Source organism: Salminus brasiliensis, chromosome 23 (genome assembly GCF_030463535.1).
Source record: "Salminus brasiliensis chromosome 23, fSalBra1.hap2, whole genome shotgun sequence".
Taxonomy (NCBI): domain Eukaryota; kingdom Metazoa; phylum Chordata; class Actinopteri; order Characiformes; family Bryconidae; genus Salminus; species Salminus brasiliensis.
Genome location: NC_132900.1, coordinates 30858304 through 30875827, shown reverse-complemented (window position 1 = coordinate 30875827; position 17524 = coordinate 30858304). Strand labels below are relative to the sequence as shown.

Genomic DNA, 17524 nt, shown 5'->3' with positions numbered 1-17524 from the left:
GAGAGAGAGAGAGAGAGAGAGCAGGACAGAAGGAGAAGAGAAAAAAAAATAAAGGCTCACCTCTCAGCCTGGAGGATCAGACTGACCGTGCCTTCCCTCAGGTCAAAGATCAGCGGTGTGTTCCAGTTCTTAGTGCTGTAAGAGAGCAAAAACAACTTTTTATATATATTTAAAATATAAAATAACAGTATAGGTTCAAAAGTTTGCATTAAGAGTTTGCACTAGGAGAATGGAGGATCTGACCCAGGAGTGGGCACGAACTGATCAGTGAGCTAGAAGTGGTCAGTGCGGTTATTGTGCAACACCTGTAGACGGAGCACTGGAGAGAGGTGGCCACTACCAGGTGACCATGAGCCAGGGATGCTTTGATGACCCGATCCCGAAACTCCAGGATGTCCACAGCATCATTCAAAACATTCCTCACCTAAAACACAGGTACATACACACACACACACACACACACACACACACACACACACACACACACAAACAAGGTCAAACTTAAACTAAAAAAACTAAAAAAGAAAAATCTACAAACAATACTCTCTGGAGCAGATCAATAAACATCATGAACCTATTGACACCATGCTGCCTATTACCAGGCGTGGGCTAGTAGAGGGGTATAAAGCCCCCCAGCATTGAGCTGTGGAAGAGCTGTGTTCTCTGGAATTATGGTGGTGGAGCTCCATCCGGTATTTCTGGGGTGAGTTGGGGAGTTGGGGATGAGGTTGGGCGGTGATCATCATCCAACATCCTGACCTCAGTAAAGCTGCTGTTGCTGAATGCAATCACATTTTCACGGCAATGCTCCTGCTCCAAAATCTAGCAGAAAACCTTCTTCTCGGGACAGTAGAGACAGATACTCCAACAAAAGCAGGATAAACTCTTTTTCATAAACAATGAAACAATGAATAAGCAGATGTCCCAATAGTTTTGTCCATATAGTGTATGCACCCTAGGTTGTCAGATCTTGATTAGCAAATTAGCATTATTATAAGGACCTGTCAGCTTTCAGCTTATTTTGAAAATGGTAGTTCAGGGGAACTGTGGAGGTGAAGCTGCGATCTGGAAGACTGGAAGGAAACTCTGAGAGAACTGCTCAACCCCCCCACACACACCATTCCACTGACATGAGACACAGGGTTATTTGGCGTTTGCAAACATGACTCAGCAATGGCTATATCTATATCAAGTGAATGTGAGTGTGTGTACGTGTACACATGTAAACTTGCATGCAAAGGTGCACGTAAAACACACATAACCCCCCACCCAAAAAAACACCTTGACTTTAAACACACCCCAGTAGCAGGGGCTTCCACACAAGCTGGCCATTGTCACTGTGCTACAGTCAGAGGCTTTTGGCATAAGACAAGGGCTCAAGTACTGAAGCCTGGGGAATACACACACACTCACACACACACACACAAACACACAAAAAAACCCACACACATACACACCATCCCCCCTCACTAAAGCCAAGGACATGTCAACTCCACACTACAACTTAGCTACAGCTTACAGACTCTCAACATGGGCCAGTTCCTTTACTCCAGCACCGCTGCTGCACTCAACCATGTAAACTTCACCTAATTACAGGACAGGCTTCTAAGTCTTCTGATTTTCCTAAGCCTGTTACATAACACGAGATATGAAGCTAAAAAAAAAGATTATTTAATAAATGGGGCTCAATTCAGATTAGTTAATATTTAGGGAATATTTCAGAAATAGGCCTCTTAGGGTCTAATGCGCCTGGGGTCACGAGTTCGAATCCCAAGCCACACCGCTTTGCCATCAGCAACCAGCACAATTAAGGCTTTGCCATGTAACTCCTCCTCTGCTGCGTTCTCTCTTCACTGGCTTCCTGTAGCTGCTGCCCAGGTCATCAGATTCAGAACCCTGACTCTGGTCTACAAAGCCAAGACTGGACCAGCCAGCCCCTCCGTACTTGATGGCGATGGTCAAAAGCCGATCTGCACCAGGAGTCCATCCAGCTTCAAGTCCGGCTCGGCTCGACCCGCCATCCTTTAAGATCCACGGAAGACGAGCGTCCAGAGTTTTTTCTGTCCTGCACCGAAGTGGTGGAACGAACTTCCCCTGGGTGTCCGAACAGCAGAGTCCAACGCTCGCTGTCCTCAAACCCAGACTGAAGACCCTCCTCTTCTGAGAGTATATAGGCAGAGTGTAGAGTAGAGTATGTTCAGTATCGTGGTCTCCAGACTGACTTCTGTATTTAGTAGAGTTTAGCTTAGAGGGATCTTTTGGATCCTAGCCGATACAAACAAGCTTTTATTTTTTTTGTGAGTCGCTCTGGAGAAGAGCATGCTAAACTGGCTGCACTCTCTCCGGGTGGGTAGATGGCGCTCTTAAGCAAGTACAGTAATGTATAGCAATGTGCAAAGTTCAGCTGAGGAACACCAACCAGAACCGGTGCTGTGTAGGTTATGGCTACTGTGAAAGTTAAAGGGTTAAAGTGTGGTCAAACTGTGCTGGTTTAACCCCTTAAATGGCCAGAGGTTCGAAGAGTCTGAAGGTGTTAATACAAACTTCTATTACCAAAGAATAGCCTCACCGGTTTGTACAGAAGTCCCTGTACTTACTAAGTATGACTCCTTAGCGTCTAAATTAAGAGGTAAAGGGGCCGTTAAGGTACACAGGTACACAGTGCTTCCTCTCCTGCTGCTGCTGTTGTTGGATGCAGTGTGCCTTAACTGCCAGAGCCAGACTTACCCGTTTTGTCCTCCTGTAATTAGTAATGGACATTTGCTTGTCTAATCTGCAACAACAGGCCTTATTGCACAATACATCTAAAAGCTCATCAAAAAGTCATCAGTTGAACAACATGGTCAAGGTTCTCAACAACATGGATGCTGGTCCAATTAATACGTCATACTGAAACAGACTGTGTCCCATTCCCAACACCTGAAGGAGCAGCCAGCGGAGAGAGTCCAGCACTGCGAAGGCCCACGGACTGCGCCGCACTGCTGGGAAACGATCTGAAAAACAGGGTGCTGCCTGACTGCTGCGCGGATCCCAGGACAATGCACCGAACTGCCGAGCTCTGTGCTTCAGCTTTCAGCAGGTCTGTGAGAGCTGGGAACAGCTGAGAGGATTTGAAGGATGCTGCCACTGAGCTTGACGCTGTGCAGGCCTCGATCAAAGCCAAGCTGGGATCAGTGACAGCGCATTTGTTTTTTTCACGGCGAGATGCGAAACAGGCCGATTACTGCTACTGAGAAGCGCTGTCCAGCTCGCGTCTGAACTCTCTAAAGTTTACTCTGCAGAGCTCCGGCTGTGGACGCGTAAATGCATTAGCTTGGTTAGCAGGATACCAGTCTCCTCACCACACAGCTAAAGCTTTCTCACCACACAGCTAAGCCTTTGCTTAGCTAGCTCAGCTACAGCTCCACCGAGTCTCTGGCGGCCCAGGGCAGCTGCTGCTGACTAACTGCTGACCCCGACACAAGTGCTGACCATAAAATCTCGGGTCTGAGAGAGCGAAGTGAAGCGACTGGTGTTGGGAGGAACAGAATGGAGAAAGGAGAGGCCGGTTCTGCTGGGTTTGGACTCGTACCCGGCTATCTAGGCTTAGATAAGTTAGCTAGCAGGCTAAACACCACAGCACAGGCCGTGTTCCAGATAACTGAGGCTCAAATCCACCTGTTCAGAGGACAAAGCCTCATATCTCGAGGGAACGGTCTTAGAAGGTTTTCTGTTTACTGTTTACAGGCAGATTTAGCCGACTGGCTCATCCAGGTTTACTTGCTCTGTCTTTCAATCAAACTTTTTCCCCACCTGTTTGCAGAGCGTGACCTCGCCCACAGCATGAGCACCTCCACCCCGTGTCTCTCTTAAATGCACACGGGGGAAGGATCAGACACATCATCATTTTAAAATACTGTCCTCATTTTGAGTATCTTAAGTGGACAGTGGATATACACTCATACATACACACACAGTACCTGCATGGTGCGTCTTTTGGTGAGAGTGATCTCGAAGTTCCTCCACTCCCACCGCTGCTCCACGATGTGAGCGAAGATGACCTGTCCGTTCCCACAGGCCCCTGCCAGCTGAGTTCCATCCGCAGACCAGGCCAGACTGAATACACTGCCTGTGTTGGGCTTCTCTAGAGCATACGACCACTGTGGCAGAGGCAGGGAGGGAGAGGGAGAGTTAAAAATACAGGCGCTGGAAGAAGCACATTCAAAGACATCTGAAATCGTGGTGGATCAGACGGGGACACGCTGAAACACTACAGGTTGTACCGACTACCTTTAGGGCTGGGCGATTTGGTAAAAATATTATATCACGATATTTAAAGACATGATACACAATATTTATCAGTTCTAAAGAAAGGTGGAATAGGTCTGGTACTCTGTGGTAATAGGTGGGAACTGTGAGATGCTGCATGGCTCTGCTCCAGCCCCGAGTCCAGTGCTCGGCCTTGTAAACACACACTCGGCTGCACTCATTTATAAGCCGCACCCAGAGGAGGCGTTTGTGTGTGTCTCAGTGTGTGTGAATATCCTTTAAGGATATATTTGAGCACCTCTGAACAAACAGCCTATACACTATAAGGACAAAAGTATTGGGACACCTGCTCATTCATTGTTTGGTGTTTCTTCAGGAATGAAGAGAATTAATAAGAGCTGATCCTGCTTTTGTGGGAGTAACTGTCTCTAGGAATTGTCTCTAGATTTTGGACGATTGCTGTGAGGATTTGATTGCATTCAGCTACAAGAGCTAGTGTTAGTGAGGTCAGGATGCTGAATGATCGATCACCACACCTCCTCACCCTAAAAGTATTGGATGGAGCACTACCATCACACAGTTCTTCCACTGCTGCTCAGCTTAGTGCTGGAGGAGGAAGCTTTAACCTCCTAACCCTCGCCCTCCCAACTGCCCTTTGCCCCTCGTTCATGCGATGGGCCGCAGAGTGTGGCTGAACAGGGTCTGCTCTGTTAGCCAGCCTCTGGTTTCTCAGGTGCTATAAAGTGAAGTGGAGAGCGTCCCAGCTCCGAGGCTTTGCTATTGTTGGTTTGGAATCGAGTGCCGGTTTTGGAGGCGTTCTGCAGACACTCGTGTAATTGCGGTGTTTACGGATTATATTTAGAGTCCACGGTACAGCCTACATTAAGCGGTTTAAGGAACAGTGAAGAAGCTGATTCACCCAGAACGATGACCAAAGCTGAGGAATATATACATATATTAAATATATATACACAATATCTGGACAAAAGTATTGGGACACCTGCTTATTCACGGTTTCTTCTGAAATTAAGGGTTTTAAAAAGAGTTGATCCTGTTTTTGTTGGAGTAACTGTCTCTACTATCCAGAGAGGAAGGCTTTCTAGTGTGAAAATTTGATCACCACCCCGCCTCATCCGGGGCAGTGGTGGCTCAGCGGTTAGAGACTCCGGTTGTGGGTTCGAGACCTGGGCTCTGCAAACTGCCACTGTTGGACCCTTGAGCAAGGCCCTTCACCCTCTCTGCTCCTCAGGTGCTGCAGCAATGGACGCCCACCGTGTGTTTCAATGTGTGTTCACTGCACGGATGGGATAAAAGCAGAAGCCAAATTCCATCTATGACACAAATGGTAAATATGGTTGCCTTGTCTTCTCCAACTCCCCAACTCATCCCAAAAGTACTGGATGAAGCTCCACCACCAGCATTCCAGAGAACACAGTTCTTCCACTGCTGCACAGCTCAATGCTGGGGGGGGGGGGGGGGGGGGGTTACACCTAAGATTAGGCAGCATGGTGCCAGTAAGTTCACGGTGTTAATCTGCTCCAGAGAGTCCTATTCTATTGGCAGGACTTCTTTACAAGGAATATATATAGCTGCTGGCACCCAAAAAGTTTGTAACTCTGTCTTCAGAAAACCTTCTTAACTTCTAATGGAAGTCAGTGGAAAAAGATTTAACTGCAAGTCATTTTGGAGCATTTCTATTGGTCCGTTCAGATTACATCAAAAAGTAATAAATTATATATATATATATATATCTCACTGCTCACTGTACAGATCTCCCCTTCTTCAGTACATGCATAGACCCATATAGACTCTCTGAACTCTCTCCCTCCCTCCGGCCCGCTCCGTTTCCCTCTCCCTCTCCATCCTTCTGGAACAATCCCCCTCTCTGTAGTCAACATGACGGCATTCCCCCACGTGCCACCCGGCCGCAAACGCCGCCGACATCCATCCCGTGACCCCTGACCTGGCATAATCAGCCTTTTTTCGTAATGTGTGCAGGTGGCTGGCCGCAGAAGAAAGAAAGCCCGAGCTAACCCCGGCGCGCAAAGAACGAAAATAAAGCCGCCAGCCTCGCAGCTGCCTGCGGCGGCCGCCTATCAGCGCACAAGAAGGACTCTGTCTTAATTTGAGATTCCGAGGTGAGGCGTTATTTCCGCTCCGGTCAATCAAGGCGAAAGGTTGCAGTCGACAGGCTGAATTGGAGGCGTTTGATCACTCCGCCCGGCTCGCTATTTAAAGCCAGGCGGTGGCGAAAATAGAAGCGTTCCTTAGGTCAACTTCCTGCCTCCCGCGAGAGCGCATTGCAGGCCGAAATAGCTGCCGCAGCCGCCGCCGAGAGCGCGCTTTCAACCAGTCCGCACACAACTCAAGACCAGAGTATCAAAGGTGGCGCTCCCTTTCAATTCTCTTCCTCTCCCGACCGGTATTTCTCCCTCTCTCCCTTCCTCACCTGCCTCCACATAAATCGCACGCCCGAAACGACTTTCGGCCTTTTTTTGCGCCGGAGGTGGGCGCAGCAAAGATAAACAGCTTTGGCCGCACGGAAAGGCCGGTGCCAGGCTTTGAAGTTTCCTTTTTTTTATTATATACCTTTTTCAAAACAAGGCCGCGCTGTGCTTGGACCCGCTCCACCAGGCCCTCCGAAATGGACGGCGTTTTAAAATAATAGTGCTCCATCTATTCTTCTGCAAACATGGCAGCACGGCCGAGCTTTAGGGCTCTCTGGAGGGGACGGGTGACTCACAGATGGAGCTCAATGTATACACCAGACTGCAATGAGCCAAGACACATGATAGCGGGTCCGAGGAGCGCTTTTTGGATTTGTGCTGGCCTAATGCTTTTAGCACATTGAGCCATTAGGCTCCCACTGCAAGAGAAGGAGACTTGTGTGTGTGTGTGTGTATGTGTGTATGTGTGTGTGTGTATATGTAGGTGTCCGTATAGGGCAGCAGGAGGGTGCACATGCAGGTGTGTATATTGGAGGAGTGTATGTGTGTGTCGCTGCTGCTGGAGTGTAGGGCATATGAGACCGAGCACACAGTGAGCATTTACAAGAAGCAGAGACAGAAAGCATTAATCACTGCCAGCGCTGCTGGATCATCCTGAACAGCAGAAAGTGGCTGTGTGTGTGTGTGTGTGTGTGTGTGTGGAAACACACATATGGCACGTTCGTGAGCAGTCGAGTTAGTGGGCCTGGACATGGTGCAAATCCCACAGCCCTTCTGTACAGGCCTACTTGTCAAAGCTGTCAGGGCGAGACAGCAGTGGACCCCGAGCTGCTAGACGTGGAAGGGGACGGTGCTCTGAAGACCAGAGCCAGCTCTCAAACAGACGTCCTCTCCAGAAGCACAATTAGCGCTACTCACACATCTTTCCTTAGCCTCATCCGAGTGCCTGTCAACCTCGTTTGTACACTCGCAGTACTCCTGTCAGCATGTTCATGTTGCAGGACTGCCGTGCCCCCCCCAACAGACCATGTCTACTCTGACACATGCAAAGCCACCCCACCTCATCATCCCCAACTCGTCCCACAGTTCTTCCACTGCTCCACAGCTCAATGCTGGGGGCCTTTACACCCCTCTACTAGCCCACACCTGGCATTATTAGGCAGTATGGTGCCAATAGTGGACTCCAGTGGACTGGACAAGCTGTGTGTGTGTGTGTGTGTGTGTGTGTGTGTGTGTGTGTGTGTGTGTGTGTGTGTGTGCACCTTTGCACATCTCTATCAGCAATGCAGCCAACTTAAAGTAGCTGATGCGTTCATTAGAAGGGGTGTCCAGAAATATTTGGACATATGCTGATATGCGATATTTGCGAGTTTCATCATATCTGTTAAATCATGTGACCAATCTGAACGTGGGAGCATCAGCTTTGTGTTCCGATTGGACATGAAGCACAGCGGCTATTAATAGAAGGTTGTATTACTGGTATAAACTGAAACAGTGAAGATCGGTACTGGTGTCAGGGTGGTGGTGGTGGGGGGACTGGTATAGTGGTATGGTCTCCAGTCCAGTCCTTTGACGGCACTCATTAGGGTCTGGACTCGTAGTTCTGGAAAATCTGCTTTGGCACAATAAAAAGGCCGACATAAATAAGAGTGGAGTGGATTAAACTGAATTAGCCTACTTCCCTCCGCATGACCCGCTATCAGTCTCTCCCTCTCCCAACTCACTTTCACTTTCTAGCCTTGAGCTTTCTCTGGTTTATGCTCTGGACTTTTTCTGCAGCCCTAGAGCACATCATTACTTTAATGGAGTTCTTAAACGTGTATGTAACTCAGGATCAGGTTCCACCACATGATGTGTTTGGCACTATTTTCAGATTATTTTTAGCTTTTGCTTACATCCATCAGACATTTATCTTTTCCCTGCTTTTCCAGAAACTTCCCCGTAAATGGAAAGTACGATACGACACATTTGCAACGTCCACACACTGGCGCTGACTGGCCGTGGGGTTATTACAGGTGTATCTGTGTGAGGGACTGAGGAAAAAGCCCTTATCGGCAGAACTTAAAGACTGAACTTGGCTCTCAGAATACACACCTCATCACTACACTGTGACTACAGGACTATTGCAGAGTGCGGTGGACTAACCACAAGCCCTGCTGAAGGGATATTAGGTCACTCTTCTATAAAAGGCCTTCGTTGTGGGCCCACCCTCATCCTATCAGCATTCTGTTATGTATTTCTTCTGGATTCTGCTTCATTTATATGAAGTATGTTGGTTTTTGCATTATGCTCCTACATGAATTTACCAAAAAGCCCTTTTAATGTCTATTCTAGTCAATTTCGTTCCACATACACCCAGATACACAGACATCATTCGCTGTTCTTATTGCTTATTTGGATTTAACCACGAGCACAGCAGCTATAAATATATACTATAATATATAATACAGTATTATATATTATAGTATAATATAGAATACCATGGTGCAGGCAGAGGTTATGGCTGACTGGTGGTTGGTGTGGTGCAACAGATAACACCACTACCTGCCAGCGAGCTACCACTCCATCTGGGAGACTGGGGTTTGGTTTCCGGTCTGGGTGACTATGCTGGACAGGACTGGGCAAGATTCCCAACACCACAACGGCCCACCTCGCTCCAGTCGCTCTGGACAAGAGCTTCAGCTAAATACCATTAATGTAAATGTACACAACCAATCAGAGCTTACCTAACAACCCAATAAATAATCAGCTAGATTCAGAATAAGGGCCGAAACTGCCGTCCCTTTATGAATAGGAGGCACCAAAAAAAGTGGTCTTCAAATCAAGGGGCCTCTGTGCAGGGTGCTCCGCCTGAGGGCCGACTGGTAGAGGGTAGAAACAGGGAGGGGAGCAGGCTGAAAAAAGGGTAGTAGCGCTCAGTCCATATCCAGATCATGGCTTACACCTAATAAAATCATATCCCCACACAGCTATTGCTCAAAACACAGCCCCCACCCACCCACCCAGTGGAACGGTGCCAGCACTTGTGCACACTGGACCGCTGGTCAGAGTCAGCTGTAACGGGACCCTCATTTTAACCGAAAACATTTAAATAAATAAAATGCACCTTGAGGCAGTGCAAGCATGTGTGTGAGTGTGTGAGTGTGTGTGTGTGTGAGAGAGAGAGGGAGTGTGTGTGTGGATCATTCAGCAGCAGATTTGCTGACAAGTTTTATTGGAACCAAAAGACCAAAAAGGGATGATCCTGGCTAACCTCCAGGCACTTCCTATTCTCTTGGTGCTGGTTGGGAGAGAGAGAGAGCGAGCGAGCAGGAGTATATGTATATTAGAGTGAATTTATGGAGCAGAGGACACAGAGGCCGAGACAGTCGGAGTGTGTGACATCACATCAGTGGATACGAGCTGAGAAAGACTGGCTGAGGCTCACCTGGAGACCCTAAAGGTTAAATACGGACGGTGGGGCGCAACGGTGGGGGCACTGTATCCAGCTCGCTGCTCGATGCGGCGAGGCAGTGCGACTGTGATGGCACAAAACTCTGTACAGTGTGGAAGCGGTGAACATGACCTAGCCTAGCCCAACAACACAACGTCAGTGCTTCAGCATCTATTCAATTCTATTCAATTCAACTCAGATTTATTTCGTTAGGCTTTTTACAACGAATGTTGTCACAAAGCAGCTCTACAGAGATCCGGGTTCGAGCCTCTTTTGAGCAAGCCAGTGGCAGCAGTGGCATGGAAAACACCCTCGGATCGAGAGGAAGAAACCTTGAGAGGAACCAAGACTCAAAAGGGGAACCCGTCATCCACTGGTCGACACGGGATAATAATAATAATAATAATAATAAGCAAAACAGGAATAAAAACAAGACAAAACAAAAGAGCTTCCAGTTTACGTGTTCAGTCCTCAGAATGTAGCCGCTGCAAGCTAACGCCAACTTTAGCATTTAGCATTTAGCATAAATTAGTGGCAGAGTGCTAGCAGAGGGCGATAACAGCTAGTAACGCTTGTAGCTTATTTATACCAGCCTCTGGTCAGCAGACGGGGGTGAGAGTGTTATTACAAGCCTCTATTACTAAAGAATAGCCACACCAGTCCTTTATCTGCGTGTGATAAGCCTTGGAGGGTTAAAGGGTTAAGGCTACATTTAACGGCTTGTTAAGAAAGTAAATCAACATGATGGTTGTAACAGTTATTTACATTTACAGCATTTAGCTGACGCTCTTATCCAGAGCGACTTACGAGGTTACTCGTATTACACAGGTGGGCCAATGTAGTGTTAGGAGTCTTGCCCAAGGACTCTTAACTGTAGCGCAGCATAGTGACCCAGACCGGGAATCGAACCCCCGTAGTAGCTCAGTGGCAGGCAGTGGTGTTATCCGTTGTACCACAGCTATGATGTCCCTAAACTGATCTGGGTTCTGAGGAGAAAGCAATGTCTCACTAGAAAGTATCACTGCACACCACTGCTGCACTCTTCCCACTTTGCCTTTCACTGTCTGGACCTGAATCTGCTAAACTTCAAACCACTGTAGATGTTCCACAGCCTCGGCCTTCAAGAAAATACATGTACACACATACACACAATCGGGGACGATGCAATCTGTCTCACTCGGCCAGCGCTGCTGCCCTCTTTTGGGGGAGCTTTCCTCTGCTCTCGCCTCTCTGCCTGCACATACGTTTGCCATTAGGATTGGCAGGTGCTCCGAGCCGGCTGCTTCTCCATACTGCAGTCTTATTAGAGCGAGAGAGGAGCGAGAAAGCAGTAAAGTCCAAACGCTAAAAGGAAACAAAGCGCTAGTCTCTCTCCCTCGCCAGACTCTCTCCCTCTCTTCTCTGTATCCGCGGCTCGGGCAAGCTTTAGGCGGCTCTCTCTCTTTCTGCTGGCGAACAATGAATGTCTTCTTACCAGCTACACACCATCGCCATATTTGGCTCCACTGTACCCACAGCATGTGTAAATCCACCCACACATGACAGCCATTGCTTCACAAAGAGAACTGGCCATGTCCATGCTCCGCCCACCAAGGCAATTTCTCCCCCTAGCAACTGTCGTGAGGTTGGACAAGCTTTAGAAAGCGTTGGTAGAAGTCTCACTCAATTTAGTCTGGGGTTTAGAGTCGCTACATAAATGTTGAGCTTCTGGTTTAGCTCACTGAAGCTAACTGTACTACACCCAGTCTATTCTCACAGTCTGAGCTTTCAGACACCCATTTAAAAACACAGCCACCAGCAGCAATTTCTAGGGTTCAAGAACAACTCAGCACTTTAAGGCCTTTTGTGAAAATAGTTGCAACAACTAGAATTACTGTTTTTAGCGCCCCCTGTTGACACAAGTCCACCCAGATTTACAGGTCATTTCCCATCATTTATACTTAGTAAAACACATCTAATAGTAAAGTCTTCCCAACTAGATATGTGATCACACTCTGAATTACATATTCTGACCAAAGCTCAATTAGTCTAAATAGGATTGTTCAGCCTTCTGTAAATATTTTCGGCCAAAGCATAGAAAGGTTAAAGGCAGGTGGATAGATGTAATTATATGTAACTAATTGAAACCAGTAAAGTTGTAAACAACACATTTTCTACGATGCTAACATCAGCTTCATTATGTAACAGAAAAAAAAATACACCCAGTCCAATCCTCACCTTTCCATATATGTTGTCAACAGCAATTTCTGGGGTCCAAGCACTACTCAGCACATTGAGGCCTTTCACGAAAAAAGTTGAAACAACTGGAATTACTACTTTAGCGCCCTCTATTGGCACATGTCCACCGAACTTTACAGGTTATTTCGGTATTAAACTTCGGGCAGGTACAACAAGTTTGGTCATGATCGGAGAGTGTGGTTCCATTACATTTTTGAAAGTCTACACAAATTCCATAAGATAGATTTCCTGTATAATTTAGTTAAATAGCTAATAGTTTTAATGACGTTTTCTTAAGTAAAGATCTGATACCACTCTAAATTTCAGATTATCCAAAGTTCATTTTTGGTGGAGGCAAAAAATATACAGCTTAATTAAAACTGGCCAGGCGGCTACAAACAATGGCAAAGGCAATGAACTAATAATCATGAATATATTTTAATAATATGATCATCAGCTTTATGTTGAAACAGAGGAGCTGTATTTAAACGTCCTCCGCCTGTCCTGTACTTCCCTTGCCTCTCCACCTGGTCTAGGAGTGTGTAGAGAGAGAGGGGAAGGGGTTAATGACACATGTTGGAGTCTAATGGTTCCCTGTGGAACTATCTGCTGATTCAGCCCCATTACATCAGACACGTTAAATATGTCGGCGCTGACCGAGAGAAGCCTGCTCTGCTTCTCCTCACAGGACGCTAATCGACGGGGTGGCATGTGACACACACACACACACACACACACACACACACACACACGCAAAGTCAGTGTTTACACATGCTGTCAGGCGGAGGGGAGGCTTGCGCTGGGCTAGTGGTATAAATTAGGAGAGCTTGGCTGGTGGAGCCGGAGGGAGAAGCCCAGCTGGCTTCAGTTAGCCTCGCTCCTCCGTTACAGACAGCCTGGCAGGACAGGTACCGCATGGAAACACACACACACACACACACACACACACACACACAATACACTGAATCTTCTTGGTTACACATGCTACGTCTATGTAAACACAACAGGAACAAGACAAACACAAACGCTATATGGACAAAAGTATTGGGACACCTGCTCATTTATTGTTTCTTCCATAATTAAGGGTATTAAAAAGAGCTAATCTTGCTTTTGTTTAAATAACTGTCTCTACTGTCCAGGGAAGAAAGTTTCCTACTAGATTTTGGAGCTGGATTTGATTGCATTTAGCGACAAAAGCACTGTGAGGTCAGTGAGGTCACGATGTTGGATGTTGGATGTTGATCACCACCCCACCATATTACTGATGTCTCTCATAGGAGACGGCATGGCTGGATGCATCTGTTAGCAATGAGAGTAGCTGACACAGCCAAACCCACTAATTAATGAATCGCTAACCAAACACACAACTAACTCTCTACTCCAGTTTAAACGCTATTAAGCTCTTTGTATGTGCTCTCAGCATTTAAACAAGAGCTAGACTACTCTGAGGGTCCAGTTTGGCCTGTCCTCACACAGGTGGAGTTGCGGGGAATGCTTTAAGGTGGGGTGCAGAGTGCTTTGAGATTGAAAAGTCTGGGTTCCCAGCAAGAGAATGAAACCAGTAAATTAATCAGAATGATACAACACTCTCAACAAAATCTAAATTTCTATTATTATTCCCAAAACTCTCACAACTACAACCAAATACAAATGCCAATACGAAGCCAGCCCTGCTGCTTTGCTCCAGTGCATTTGGCTTCGCAATACCAGCACTCACAGTCGGCTGGGGCAGCTCTAGCCAGGCAGAAAACTGAAAAACTGATGTGTTGGAAAACTGTCAAACTGTTTTTTTTGAAGGAGACTGCATGGCTGTATGAGAGTGACTGAAACAGCCAAACTCACTAAGACGAAGGAGTGTCCACATACTTTAGACAAACATTTGATTTCCAAAGGTGGGGTTTGCCACGCGCGTAAGAGAAGCCTCTCCTGAATCTCCTGCTTGTGGCTTTAGGAGAAAGAACCTGACCTGAAAGCACTGCTCTGAGGTCCTTCAGTCACAGAGCAGCAAAAACAAACAGCGGGAGAGTCGGAGACCGGCGTGAATCTGACAGCTTAAGAGGCTCATCTTCTCTTTATGCTGCAGTCCTTCTGTCACTTCTTATCGTATCTTAGCGTATCAGCCCTGTCCCACTACCACGGAGGCTCACCCGTCATACTACACATACTACACACACACATGCACATACAGCTCATATTAATACAGAGCCAGAGAGAGAAGGGGGGGAGAGAGAGATGATGAAAGACAGAAACAGAGTGAGAGAGACTGAAATAGTTAGAGAGAGATAGAGAGAGAGAGAGAGAGAGAGAGAGAAGTAGCGAGAGATTTAAAGGTATAAAAAGAGAGAGAGGGGTAAGAGAGATAAAGAGTGGTAGACGGAGGGAGAGAGGTAGAGACACAATGAGAGAGAGAGAGAGAGAGAGAGAGAGAGAGAGAGAGAGATAAATGGATAGAGATTAATGGCAAGGCAGAGGGAAAGGGAGAGAGACAGATTAAAAGAGAAAGAGAGAGGGGTGTATAAAGAGTGAGAGAGGGGTAAGAGACATAAAGAGTATTAGACTGAGAGAAAGAGAGGTAGAGATACAAAGAGAGAGAGAGAGAGAGAGAGATGTGGCTAGAGAGAGAGGAACCGACAGAGAGAAAGAGAGAGACAAAAGGTGGTAGAGAGAGGTATAAGCGAAAGTAAGAGAGAGAGAGCTGGGTAGAGAATGAAAGAAAGGTAGTGAGAGAGACAGAAGTAGTATTAGAGAACGGACAGATTTAAAGACAGAGAGAGAGAGAGGTGCACAAAGAGTAAGCGAGGGGTAAAAAAGACAAAGCCTGATAGAGGCAGAGAGGTATAAGGAGCGAGCGAGCGAGAGAGAGAGAGGGAGAGACTGAGTAAAAGTTGGAGCCGTGTAAAAGGCGGTGTGGGGGTGGGGAGATGGGAGAAGGAGGTCCTCCCCATCAATCTCTCAGTAAATTAGAAGAGCTTGTAAATGTCGCTTTGCGCTGACCCCTGAGTGCTGGGGTCCAGCTCTGGGCTGGGGACTGGTGGGGGTGGGGGGGGGTGGGGTGGGTTGTGCTCAAGCTGGGCTGAGGAGCTGGTTAAGGAGGAGGGGGCCTACCCAGAGTGGGGGCTGGGCAGGGAGGTCTTGCTGTGTTCTGGGAGGACTGGGCAGAGGGGCCTCAGGCTGGGATGAGCTCTGCTTAAGAGGTACCTTGATGGCCTCACACATCTGGGTCCACTAAAAGAAACAAATGTAATCCAATCTAATTGGTTTGTGATGCAGTTTCTACTAAACCAGGGGTGTCCAATTCAGGTCCTGGAGGGCCTGGAGGGTCCAGCACAGCCTGGCGGTTTAATCCTGGGTAATTAAGGGTGGGCAGTACTTGAAACCAAGCTGCAAAAGCAACCCCCATTCAGCCCATACAGCACTTCAGCTGCCTGAGTCTGGAAGCGCTTTCTGGAGGAGCGCAGGACATTTACATATATATCATACTGACCATCCCAAAAGTACTGGATGGAGCTCCACCACCATCATTCCAGAGAACACAGTTCTTCCACTGCTCCACAGCTCCTCAATGCTGGGGGGCTTTATACCCCTCTGCTAGCCCACGCTTGGTATTATTAGGCAGCATGGTGCCAATAGGGTCATGATGTTTATTGACCTGCTCCGGAGAGTCCTACTCTATTGGCATTGGTGTGTGTGTGTGCGTGTGTGTGTGTGTGTGTGTGTGCTCATTTAAAAATCAAACATAAGAAGGGGTGTCCACAAACATTCGGACATTTACATATATATCATTCATACAGACAACACAAAAAGAGCATGCCTAGTGTGGAGCAGGTCCCTCTTACTGACACCACAACAAATCTGACCATTCCAGGCATGGACTCCCCAAGAGACCTCTGGAGGTGCTGGAAACGTTAGAAGCAGATCCTTCAAGTCGTGAGGTGGGACCTCCATGAGCATCAGTGAGAGCCTTGGTTATCCATGACCTGCCTCCACAAGAGCTGCCTGATGTTCTGGAGATCGTGTGGTTCTTGTTGTATAAGGTGGCTCAGATGAACCCACTGGTCATCACTGTTGCGACCTGATATGTAGATGTAGATGCCTCTCGGGTGCTTCCTTAATGGCCAACTGGGATGCTTCCCACCTCCAAATAGATATGTATGAAAGTCTCAAAAAATGAATATATCGATATTTTCTTACACCCCATTCTGTCCTGGCATCGATGTGGTGGAGCGAACTTCCCCTGGGTAGAGTCGGCAGAGTCACTCGCTGTGTTCAAACCCAGGCTGAAGACTCAGCTCTTCCATTAGTACTTGTATAGTAGAGTGTAGCGTATGTGGAGTATTATGGTCTCCACACTGACGTCTGTATTTAGTAGTATCTAAGCTTAGAGGGATCTTCTGGGTTCTTGCCTCTACAAACTAGCTAAGGCTATTTTCTGAGTAAACAGTTGAAGCCAAATGCCGCCAATGTAAGATGTAATGAATCAGAATTGGTCATAATTAAGATGACCAGTTGTTCGCATTCCCAATCTGAAGCACTCTGAAGGCCATGTCTGATCAGTGTAGGCTCTGCTTTTCAGTTTGGCTTTATGCGGTTCAATGAATCACTGAATCGTTCACTATCAAGCTCGTACTGTGTCTCAGGAGCCATGCTTAGAGTCCACCCTTTCCTTCAGGTCACACACATAAAAGCTGAGCACTCGCGACGGCCAATGGCACCACGCTTTGATCGCATTAGGCCCTGCAGAGCGGCAACAACGGGCCCTGAAATTCAAACCAGACATTCGGGTTAACTGCTGCTCCCGTATCCAATACGTTTCCTATCGCAAGAGACCTGCCAATACTCTACTCTACAGTCCTTACACGCTCACACTCACACACACACACAAACACACACACACACACACACACACACACACAGACACGCACTCCTGTCTCAGACAGTGCATATCTTCACTAGGACGTTCTGATACGTATCAAAAGGGGGGGGGTAAAGATTTAAAGACTGCAAAGAGGCCCCAGAAGACTGGAAGAGAGAAGTAGGAGGGAAATGTGGGCAGGAAGGCAAAAATATGAGGTCAGGGTTTTTTTTTTTTTTACAGTGTTTATGCTGATTTCCTGAGGTTTGTGAAGAAGCGGGAACTGATGTGCCAGCAAAACCGTGGGGTCACATTTACCGGCAGAAC

The 17524-nt window shown here is 47.3% G+C and overlaps 1 protein-coding gene across 1 annotated transcript in view; it reads right to left on the bottom strand.

The window, feature by feature from the left end:
* Window positions 1-17524, bottom strand: part of ift80 (intraflagellar transport 80 homolog (Chlamydomonas)) — an 81964-nt gene that overhangs the window by 21018 nt on the left and 43422 nt on the right. Inside the window, exons 9-11 of the mRNA XM_072669131.1 lie at window positions 3960-4139; window positions 306-424; window positions 61-135 (exon numbers count right to left, since the gene is read on the bottom strand). Of these exons, the coding sequence (XP_072525232.1) occupies window positions 61-135; window positions 306-424; window positions 3960-4139 (374 nt within the window). The remainder of the gene's footprint in view (window positions 1-60; window positions 136-305; window positions 425-3959; window positions 4140-17524) is intronic.